At 30.0% G+C, this 12,878-nt stretch overlaps 1 protein-coding gene across 12 annotated transcripts in view; it reads right to left on the reverse strand.

Moving 5' to 3' along the window:
- Positions 1-9,306, reverse strand: part of LOC143252783 (calcium/calmodulin-dependent protein kinase type II alpha chain) — a 135,150-nt gene extending 125,844 nt beyond the window's left edge. For all 12 annotated transcript variants that reach the window (XM_076505479.1, XM_076505477.1, XM_076505476.1 and 9 more), the window contains exons 1-2: positions 9,080-9,306; positions 3,795-3,889 (exon numbers count right to left, since the gene is read on the reverse strand). In XM_076505479.1, the coding sequence (XP_076361594.1) occupies positions 3,795-3,889; positions 9,080-9,144 (160 nt within the window). In that variant the 5' untranslated portion in view covers positions 9,145-9,306. The remainder of the gene's footprint in view (positions 1-3,794; positions 3,890-9,079) is intronic.
- Between the last annotated feature and the right edge of the window lie 3,572 nt (positions 9,307-12,878).

The raw sequence follows: 12,878 nt of genomic DNA on the forward strand, positions 1-12,878 counted from the left end.
ACACATACTTAATTTTTTCAATCACATTAACTCTATACATCCCAACATTAACTTCACATGTGAACAGGAAGAAAGCAATCAAATATCATTTCTTAACCTCAAAATTACAAGAATCAACACACAATCCAAAACAGAAATCCACCGAAAAATCACCCATACTGGACTATACATTCCTTGGGACTCAGCACATGAAACAAAACAAAAACTCAGCAAACTAAGAAACCAAATAAACACACCCATAAAACTATGCTCACCAGATAAAATTAACAATGAATTAGACAAAATATAACAATACTTCATCAACATCAATAAGTTTCCTCCATAAACCGTAGAAAACATTATACGCACACATCTAGACAGAAAGCAAAATCAACCAACAAAAGTAAATATACCTCAGGAATCAAAAAATCACAAGACCATATACTGCTGCATACCATATATTCCCAACATCAGCAGGCAAATAACCAACATTTGGCAAAAACTAGTAACAAAATATGACATTCCAGTTAATACCAAATTTATTCAAAAACCAGGCACAAAACTGAGGTCTATACTATGTGAAAACTACACTGGCAAACACCACATCAACATTATTTATAAAATACAATGTGATAACTGCCACAACTTCTATATTGGAGAAACAAGTAGAAAAATGGAAACCAGATTCAAAGAACATAAAAAGTCACCTTCACATGTTTTCAAACACTGCAAATCAAACAAACACAACATAACCACAGAAAACACTCAAATACTAAATCAAGAAACAAACATAAACAAACGCAAAATTAAAGAAGCCTTACTTATACAACAACTTAAACCCAAAATAAACCAATATAAAGGAATGCCTTTATACCTATATTAAATATAATAAAATAAAATTATATATTCAAACATCTAACACCTCCCTCTACATTCTGACACTCAGTTACACAACCCCATCCAAACATGTGGTCAGCTTCCGTTCAGTTACCTCTTTCTTTCTCTGTGAACCTGACGATGACCGAAGAAGGTCGAAACGTTGTTCGCTCTTCTACATAAAATATTTTCTCAACCCAAATAAGCCATTTTTGCATATATATTTCTCGACATCACTGATACTATAGTTTATATATTCTTCAAAAACTTTTGTCATTTCAAATACAGACAGATCATCTGTATAAATAACTCAGCACAGAATCAAAAACAATGTCTTCAAAGCTAGAGAGAAGACAAAAATAGTCCATAACATTATTCAACATCATAAAAAATTCAATAAGTTACTAACAACATCGAAAAGAAAAAAATTTTAGTCAATGTCTTCTTGCAAACAAAACACAGTGGGCATATTTTTAGTGCCCAATTTATCACACATTAAAAATGTAAATATGAGAACCATTCTCTACATATCGATGAAACCTGTAGCAAGGTTTTTGTGCTGAAAAATCACACACACATATACACATACCTTTTCACCACAATTTATAAAAAAAAACATCAGATTGTTAAATGAATTAACTATGGAACATCCTGTTAAGTACTTTGAAAAATCTTTGACATGAACTACTAGTATACTGATCTAAAGTGAAATGAAAAGGTAGTATTCTACACCAAAGAGCCCCTGGTTTATAATTTTATTAAATCTACAATTAAAGCAAGGTTTGTAAGGATAATACTAATTCTATGTGTTAATAGAAGATAAACATCAGTATTGTAAACCTAATTAATTTGGCATTAATTAAAATCACATTAAAACTGATAATTACAAAATATTCAAATGGTACATTCTGTAATGGGTGAAGAGAAAGAAAGATCTTGTTGTTGATCAGATACTGTCATTTTTTGTAAATTAGTTAGAGACACAGGTATATAACTTTCACTAATATTATAGAACATTTTATGACTTACTAAGAGCAGTTAAATCTTCTTTTTTACAATAAATAATAAAATATACAAGGCTTGAACACTCCATTATTATGCCCAAGAATAAAAAAATAGTTAAAAATAGTAATTGGAACATCAAAAACAAAAAGACAAAAAACCATACCCTAATTCTAAATGAGAAAATGTGTTTGCAAATGTAGCCTAATGAAACAAAAAATTGAAAAATACAACTTTAAAAATTACTTTTACTGTTATTAAAAATACTAATATACAAAATGGTAAATGTGCAAATTATTTAAAAAATTCAGTTCATTTCTAAATTGCACTAGCTAAAAACTATGTGATATCTGTTGTTGTGGGGAGTAAAATAAGCAAAATTAATTTATATTTTGTAGAAATTTAAATCAATACAAAGTTTCAAAATAATTTTATGAATATTTCACATCAAACAATAAAAAATTTAAATGACAAATTAATGGTCTTGGTTTACAAAATAACGTAGTACAAGTTTTGTCATTAATTTCAACCTATTTTATGAAACTTATTATAAAAAATAAAAAATTGTACAAACAATCTTTGCTGGCACTTCTAAAATCTGTATTATATATATTGTAAATATTTTTAAAGTGTACCAGTGAAAAAAATTTTCTTTTCAGAGAGATTAAATGTCTGGATTGTTGAGCTATATAAAAGTTTTATTTTCTGTACCATTAAACATAACTAACTGGCTTCACAAAAAGGGAAATAAAGTTCAATCTGCCATCCATCATTTTTCAAAAAATTATAATAGTTTCAGGAAATTCCATGCATCAGTTATTTAAGACATAGACAAACTAAAAACAACACTAAACTTTTCCTAGCGGCAGAATGTGTATTGGTTTCTTCCATTTGTTGTGGTTTCTTTTTTCATGTGTTATTTCTTTAAACTGCTTGTTTGGGACTTTACTGAAATTAAATAGCTAGAATAACTATGAATTAGGTCTTCCATTCTGCAAAATAAATGTTAATAACTTTTTCTGGAGAACACTAACACTTTTGCCCTTCCTTTGACCAATATTTTCTAGTTTTTGTTCGAAACACTATTTTCTCCTTCACAGCATTTAAGATGAAATTAAAGAGTATAAATACATCAGGATATCTTATGCCTTCTATTACTTAGAAGTGAAACAGTATTTCAAGTGTAATACCTGTAATCAATACGTATGTGATCCTGATGAGATAGATAACTACCAAAAGAAAATTATCAAAAAAGAAAGAACATATATTTTTCCACACAAAAGAGAATAAAAACTAAATATTGTATGAAAAACTATTACTCTGCTTCTCCTTTAAAAACAAAAAAAAATTGTTGTTTTGGATCTTGAAGGTGGTGATTCACAGATGTCAACAAAGCTCATCAATTACTCCTTTTTTAAAAATATTTTGTAAAGATCATCTTATGTATTTTATTTGTTATTGCTCTTATTCAAGCATTTCCAATTATTGTATGCCCCAAAATATACAAAATTACATCAAAAAAATAGTAGATTACTCAAAAATATGTCAGCTTTGATAACTAGTTTGGAAGTTGCACAAGAATAAGCTTCAGTTTTTATGCCAGTGAAAAATCTATGACCACATTTTATGGTTTGGGCTGGTTAAGTTAAAATTTCAAGGTTAAATTAATAAATAAAATTCAAGTTGAGCTTGCTGTTAAAAGTTACAATCAGCAATTATACTATGTATAAGCACACACTAATAACCTAAAATATATAAGAGCAAAGCATGTGGATGTGGTAATAAATGTATTTGACAAACTTCTTGATTTTAAATTTGACAATTCTTACATAATTTACTTACTGTACTAACCATGATATCACTGAAAAGTTAAGAAAAATTAATGTGATTTTAAATCAAACCCTACCAATACCAAGAAGGAATAAAAACTTTCTTACCTCTTGCAGATAACTTTTTAGTGTTGATAATTTTTGCAGCAAATTCTAACCCAGTAGACTTCTGAACACATCTTCTTACAATGGAAAAAGCACCTCTAAAAATAAAAGTAACATCTTAATGAAATAAAATAAATATGTTTTCCATTATTTTATATAACCTTGCTGTAAACATTTAAACACACTTTAAGCACTGCATAATATCAAAGTATAATGTAATAGAAATTTAAAATATAAAGTAATTTATACACAAAACTGAAATATTATATAAGAATGCATTTCAGTTGTGTTCTTAATGCAGTACTAAACAACAGAATGTATGCATTCTGTTCACTACGGGGAAAATAAACACCCAATTTTTGCATCATAAGTATGCAAGTATACCAACAAACAATGGAAGAAAAATTTAATAAAGAGTCTCTGCTTATTTAGTTAAGTATCAAATGGAGATTTATACCTTTATTTAAAAACCTGCATTAAATTTTATATTCATAGAGTTCTTAAAAAAATATAAAATGAATGGTTAAAATATGCTCACTAAGTTTTACAAAATTAAACTTACAATAGAATTCAAATCCATTAGTTGACCAAATCAGAATACCTATTGGCTAAATTGTGTTGGAAAGATCCACACAAACAAAAAGAAAGCATATTTCCATTGAAAACCTGTAAAAGTTTTTTTTATCCCTCCCTCCCTTCATTTTTTTTAAAATTAAAACTGTAAAAGTTTGGCTTGAAATACTAGAGAAAATGTATAAGCAAGTCTGGCAATAAAAAAGTCATTAGAGTATTAACTCTAACAGTGTTTATCTTAAGTACAGAAATATTTCCTTTGAATGGTTAAATACATTAAACTGTGTAAAATGAGAATTTAGTCCAGGTTAACCTGAAGATGACCTAGGAAGGTCGAAATGCTGTTCTCTGCTTATCAATAAAAATGTTATACCCACAACAGCCATTCTGAGATGCATCTCTGTTTTAGATGTTATATTTCATAATGAACTGTTTATTTAAAAAATTAACTTTGAACATTCTGTATTAGGATACCATAAATTACTGAAATCTAATTTCTAACTGTGCTTTGTAGGTTTTAACTTGCACTAATAATCACCAGGTGATAAACTTTTATAAATGCTTATTACCTATGACATTAGGAGAAAGTACATTTCTATACATCTTGAAATTTATTGCCATAAGTGAAAATAACAAGTGTTTTGTATTCATTGCTTAAATAAAGATGGTTCATTCAAATAACACTGTGTTTTACATTTAATGTTTTAACCAGACATTTTAATTTTCTGTATTAATTAAGCCTTACAATTTAACTCAAAAACTTATAAATGGACCAAAAGTACTGTGAATACAAATGCATCTTTTTACACCTACTTGTGCTGCCACTGATTATATTAGTTACAAGACAGAAACACCCAAATCAGAGAATTTTGTTGTCATTGTGTTGTTGTATTTGAGAACAATACAAATAAATTTAATTAGATGAATAAAGTACATTATCATGAATAACAAAACAGAGATTATGAAACAATTTACTAGCCATGCAGAAAAAAAAGACAAAATAAATTTCTAAAGAAAAACAGTTTAGCTTGGTTAAATATTAGTAACATTATGTCAGTATGAAATGAGGAGGAAAGCATAACATTTAACTGAAAACATCTTTTCCATTCAAACTTTAATCTTTCACACAGACTTCTTCATTTACAACTGCTACCATTGCATAAAATTACAAATAATGTGGAAATATAGACATTAATTTTATATGAACAATTTCCCAATTTTTACTAAATTAAATATATTGCACGTGTATGTTTATATATTAGCTACATATGACATTTAATGTACATATACACAAACATGTAAGTAGTTTCAATCACAAACACAAAACAATACACCATCAGGCTTGAGGAGTTTTATTTTGAAACACAGAAGAAAAAAATTAAATAAGATATACTGTTGAATTTTTCAGTATAATTAGTTTTTTTTCTATATATCTTTAACTTTTTTAAAAATTGAGTTTTTGTGAAAGGAGAGCTTCAATTAAATATTTTTGAGAGATTGTGAGAGTCCAAGTCTAATATTCTCTTCCCAAGTCTATATTAAGAAAAGATGTGAAGAAACTTGACCTACCTTAATTGCAAAACACTACAACAATTGGGGGTAATCCACTTTTTAAGCAAAAGGATTCATCCTATCCACCCACCCAAGTACTTTGAGCCCAGTTGGAAGGTTCAAAATATTTCACAATTATTTTAATCCCCAACCTGAACACATTTTTTTCATCCAAGTGAATGAAATTATTTCCATTGGAAGGACTTACATAATCTTCCCAAAACAGATTAATTTTTAGTGGCGTCACATAACCTACATAATGCCAAGCAATATTAAAATGTAGTTTTGATACAAGTTATTCCATCAAAATGTTATATCACACAAACATATCATCCAACTTTCATATCTGCAAACTTAGTCATTTTAAAACAATATACTAAACATTCTATACATCAAACATGGGACACAGTAATACAGACTTCTATATCAATACACATAATTGATTTCTACTTGGGAAAAATGAACAAACATTATATACTCTAGCAAGTTAATTTTTTACATTGATGTATTACTTCAGGAGGAGTTATTTTAGTTACACCCTATATCACATTTTATTAATAATACCAGAAGTTACAGACAACATAACAGTTCAGTTTCAAGCCTCCTACTAAATTTGCTGTATACACATAATAACTATATTGTCAAAGTATTTCTGAAAACTAGTTGAAAGCTTTTAATGTGTATACAATAATAACAATAATCTTTACCCATCACAAAAATATGTCTGTATCAAGTTTCAGACTTTGTTGAATAGCTTTTCTGCATGTGAAAAATAATCTGATAGTTGGAACTGCAGACATTCAGTTTAGACAAGCACTGTAACAAGAATTAATATATATTGTACTCTTAATTCAAACTGAAGATTTCTAATGCAATATTCCACAACTGTAATTACCTGCATGAACAATAATTCTCAGTATGTGTGTCTGTGTTTGTGTGTGTGTGTGTGTGTGTGTGTGTGTGTGTAAATCTTTTTTTTTCCAGCTAAAAAGAAATCATAATTTGATTTTTTTTCACAATTTCTTAAGATGTCAAACTCCCAAAATTTCTTATGTTATAATTCTGAAGAAACATTAAAAATACTTCCTCCTATCTCAGTACTTATTTCTTCATTGCTGATCAGGAACATTTATCTTATACCAGTTTCTACTTAACTAATGTTTGTTATGATATTTACTTTTACTCTTTCCTTTTGCAGACTGTATTAATTACTCAACACTTGTAGCTATAATTCATAACAAAAATGGAAAAAGTTTTACAAAGTTTCTACAACTAGGATCTATCACAGTAGTGTCAGTTCAGTTTACATAATGATACTTCACCAACAACAAACTTCATAAAGATCAATTATGTAATAGTTTCTTTTCAATAAATAAGTTATTTTACTTATCTATATTGTTTGAATATTATAAATTTGATAATGTCAACAGAATTTAAAATAAATTTCAATACTAAATTACATTTCTTGTGCCAAAAACAATGTTTTTTTATTATTTATTGAATCAATTAATATATTTTCCAATCAAATACTTAAAGGTTTTTATAAGCATTTTACAAAAATTATTGCATAAGGTTACACCACACATTTATTTCATTCTAAATAGTTTATTATAAAAGTAACAATATCACACAGATAAAAGCAATCAGTAAATGCAGATTTGTCTAAAAATAGAGTACTGCTGCACTATAATATACCTATAGGTCTTATAACTTAAATAATACCTGATAAAAGTAGTTGGTATCATTTTATCTAATAAAAATAATACTAAAAAATATAACTAATAAATACTGACAGTAAGGCTACAGTAAATATGCTTTTTTTTAATATTTTTCACAGTATTTCCTGAAAATTTCATTTTTTTTCTCTACATTTTCAAGGGTATATTTGCCCTTTCTTACTCATCTACTTAAATGAGAAAAGTGTGTTGCAAACATTACATTCTATCTATTGCTAAAAATAAGTTACTGAGCAATCACTTTATTATCTGGTTTACAACTTTCAATGGATGTTCATCACATATGCACACCCACAGTACATCTCATAACTAAAACAAACCATTTGCACAATTAAAGAAAAATGTCAAAAACTCAGTGCATTTTTTTGTTAAAAAAATAACTTCCTGGCAGCCTAGATGTAGTATTCCTGCAATTTTACTCAAATCCTGAAGTACAGAAAGGTGCCTAATCATATGGTATGTAAAAATAATTTTTATTTTTAATAATACCTTCATTGAAGTGAAATACCAATGATTTGTTAATTTTTATTTTCTAGTGTCTACTGTTTATTCTCAGATTAAGCTGCTACTATTTACGATCACTGACAGCTTTAACAAGTGAAAGGCCCCAAGATTCAGGGTAATCAAAAGTTAAACTGCCATATAAGGATGGTGCAGTTAGAAAATAGAAGTCACATGCATTACTGCTAATAGAGTTCAAACTCTCCCAATCTTAATACTTGCATTTGCATTATAAACATTATGCACACAATAATTGTTATAAAACACAATAATAATCATTATTAATTAGCATTAAACAAGATAATACACCTCATTATTAGTGAAGGGTTAACGATTATTCAAATTTCAATTAAGGTACCACTAGGCCTATTATTACTTATGTATAAACAAGTCACAAATTACAATTTGAAGTTTAGTCCACAATAAAATACAAACTGTTCAATACTTACCAAAAACATACAGATGCCTAAAAATTAAAACTTTATCAATTACTGTTACAGTGTCAGAATTGTCGACTTACTTCTTTTCACTAATACGGAAAAAAACCATGGCAATGTTATACAATTAATTTGATATTCACTTCTTGTTACCTTTTTATGATCATAAATTAACAAAATTATTTTTCATCTTGGATTGAATTACACATATGCTTTTGCTATAAACTTATTAATTAAAACAATATTGAAAATTATGATAAGCTACACACTATTTACATTGTATGATCCAATGTCGCTTCTCTGTGTTATATGTCTGCAGCTTTGAACGTAAGTTAGCTCGGATCAGAAATAGAACCCATCTGCAGCGGGGAAGATCAGCAAGCTCAATATTTTGCAAACACTTTTTATTCTATTCATTAAAAAAGACCAAAGTTACATTGTTCTCTTCTTAAGCAAATGATTTTAAACATCAAAAAGCAAGAATACTTACTTCCCAAGTTCTTCTTTAACTTCGTAATTATCGCTAAATCTTGTACAAGATATTCCAGCACTCATATTGATTTCACAAAGATGAGGGAGATGAAAATTAAATCTCGCACAAACTCGTATTCCTCGTGAACACCTTCCTCACGAATTCTTACATACTTCGTTGTATACGCACTAAATATCTCATGCACCATTACCTGCGTGTATTTATATACTTTCCACGTCTCCTCGTGGCCGTATTACGAGTTTCAGTGATACTCAGAAAAAAGCTGTAGAGCAGTGATTAAGATACCCTCTTGTTTCATTTCTTCTTTTACATAATCTCAAACCTTAAACCACTGTTCAAACTTAACTTAGACAAAAAAAGTAGTGTTTTTTGACAGTTCTAATTTCTCTAACAAGTGTCAAAGGTGAGGTATTAAATTCGATACATCCTACAATGTACAATAAAATCGTGCGTATATATGATAAATGATAAGTTGAAAGTCAATATCATACACCGTTCATGCTTCTATCTTCGAAATATTTCTTTCAATCAGTCAATGGAAAAGATTCCTTTCTTTCGTGAAATTTCTTCACAAAAAGAAACATTTTTATTCTTAATAAACTTTTTTCTTAAATGTTCAACACATACAAAGACTGATGAATCGATATCGATATGAAATTTTAGTAATTGCAACAAATGAATAATTTTCCTTTAGTGAACTGTTGAAAAGAAGCCTTTGATATATATATTTTTTTACGATTTACCATTCAGGTTGTTCATAGCATGGTAGCCAGACATTTGACAATTAAAGTTTTAAGAAGAAAAAAAAAAGAAACTGGACACGATGTGTTCCACAAAATGAACAATCTTTATTTATAACAAACAAGTGTGCACACTTGCACTGGACGTTGGTCCATCACTTTCTATTGGACTTGTGATTGTGAATTGATCAACAGTTGTTCTTCCCTCAAGATATATTTACGTCACTAAACTTATATAAGATCCTATGTGAAATGTTTTGAATCCAACGCTCATTAGTTAGCAAGAAATGTTGGATTTGTCCATGGCGATTAGCGTTATTCACGTGCTTGTCATTCTCATTCAGCCCAGGCAGTAACCTTTAGATATACGCTGTTCTGTCAAAGATGGCCAGGCACTCGACTCCTAATCCGAGGGTCGCGGGTTCGAATCCCCGTCACACCAAACATATTCACCCTTTCAGTCGTAGGGGCGTTATAATGTCACGGTCAATTCCACTATTCGTTGGTAAAAAGAGTAGCCCAAGAGTTGGCAGCAGATGGTGATGACTAGCTGCCTTCCTGCAACTAGCGCAGATAGCCTTCGTGTAACTTTGCGCGAAATTCAAAACAAACCAATCTGTCAATGAAAGACATCACTGTTAACCTACTTGCACAACTTTTAACATTACAGTTATATTATCCCGCTGACGGAACAGATATTATATATATGCAAAACAACAAGGAAAGAAAAGTAGGTACAATAAAGTTAATGATGTGTTGTTTTTTTTCTGGACCAAGTGAAGGTAAATTGTATAAATTCTGACTAAACAAATATTTTGCTTGCATACCATACTACTATAGATACTAAAAGTATTTTAAGTCTATTTCAGTTTCATCACATACCTATCTTAAGTATAACGTTCCGAGTGTTAAGTAATATGTTCCTTCTTTAAACTGTACATCATAATCATCTACTCATGGAGTTTTAACTGAAAAAAAAAGATAGTTACGATAGTTTAAGTCCAATGTATGTCATAATCAAGCTTGTATTACTTTTAACTAAATATTGTTCAGTGGTATGAAATGATATCAATCATAATAATATAAACTTCCCTATCAAAACGCAGAATCATATGTATGAAAAACTGCCTTTGAAATAGTTCTAATTTCTGTAAAATTTTAAAGTTTGCTTCTTTATAAAACATCAAACAAATGAAATTACATCGCAACTATCAAATAACCAAATGGTTCCTTTTCCGTACATTACGTCACGAATGAACGTTTAGCAAATGAAAAAAAAAAACACACAAAGCAACAATATATGTCCACATTATGAAAGATATAATATAGTCAGAAGTTTATACATATGCAAAATCTTCATTTAAAACTCTCTTTATACGACAGTAGATATTCGCCCATATAACGTTGATATAAAGTTGATTATAAAAATTTGAGCTAAAAGCTGAAAACGTGAAACGGGCATAATGGGAACATGTCCTTCACAAAGTTATTAACGCCGTAATGTAGTTCTGGAATATTAAAATTGTAAGTACTTGAAAACAGTAACAATAACACCCTCTAAACAACCATTTACTTTTAACGGTTGAAGTATCCAGTGAGCTATAAAAATTCAATGCTTTTTTTTCAAACTGTAGATTACTCACTGTTACTTTTGTAAACTCAGCCTAAAATAAATCTAAAAAAAAAAACTCCTAATCTTGTTATTTTTACATTTTAAATTGGTAAGAATTTCGAAAACATGAACTTCATTATAAAATATTATTCACCTATCCAGAACAAAAAAACATTTACTTTTTGGGATATCAGATTTCTAGAATTGTTAATTTAAAAGAATAATCGTTATCAACAATTCTGTAATTCAATGTTTTAAGTACAGTAAGATTTTCTTACCTTTGGATATAATTCTATCCTGCATAACATAGCATAACATTGTACAAGCAAATCAGTTAGACCACACGTAGTTTATCAACATACAAAATACATTTTCCATATAAGTATTATTAGTTAGTTAGTTATCACCATTAGATTCCATCAAGGAACATAGGGCCGCAATCGCTTGCGGATTCTTCAACAGGTATTTAAGTGAGTAGGTTGTTAGCCCACTGTACCGAGCCGTCCCTAATTTAGTAGTGTAAGACTAGAGGGAAGGCAGCTAGTCATCACCACCCACCGCCAACTCTTGGGCTATTCTTTTACCAACGAATAGTGGAATTCACCGTCACATTATACGCCCCCACGGCTGGGATGGCGAGCATGTTTGGCGCGACGCGGGCGCGAACCCACGGATTACGAGTCGCACGCCTTACTTATATATAATACTTATATGGCCTGGCATGGCCAAGCGCGTAAGGCGTGCGACTCGTAATCCGAGGGTCGCGGGTTCGCGACCGCGTCGCGCTAAACATGCTCGCCCTCCCAGCCATGGGGGTGTATAATGTCACTGTCAATCCCACTATTCGTTGGTAAAAGAGTAGCCCAAGAGTTGGCGGTGGGTGGTGATGACTAGTTGCCTTCCCTCTAGTCTTACACTGCTAAATTAGGGACGGCTAGCACAGATAGCCCTCGAGTAGCTTTGTGCGAAATTCCAAAACAAACAAACAAACAAACAAACAATTATATATTAAATAATTTATAAGTCTTGCTTACATACAAATTAGTGTTGAATAAGTGCTTACCTCATTACAGACCTATTTCAAAAAAGAGAAAATGAAAGAATTGAAAGTTTTACCACATATAAGTTACAATTGCATCAATCTCACCAGCGATGGCACGTTGTGAGAGACCTTGCTTTTGCAGCTCGACAATTCTGCCACGTTCAAACTCTGTTAACGTTTTAGCCTTCACCATGTTTTTACCCAATGTAATACAGGAGTTGTCAGTGAGAGATATTGACAACGCTAATGCTTGAACACAAATGACTAAGTTCCGTTACATGTTTACCGATTAACGATTCGTTTCAGTACGGTCTTAAACTTTTGACCAGCTAGTATTTAGGCTAATTTCATAGTGTTCACGTTTTCCCTATTAAATGCTGAAAAGTTTTTATTTTTATTTTC

This window comes from Tachypleus tridentatus, chromosome 6 (assembly GCF_004210375.1).
Source record: "Tachypleus tridentatus isolate NWPU-2018 chromosome 6, ASM421037v1, whole genome shotgun sequence".
In the NCBI taxonomy this organism is placed as follows: domain Eukaryota; kingdom Metazoa; phylum Arthropoda; class Merostomata; order Xiphosura; family Limulidae; genus Tachypleus; species Tachypleus tridentatus.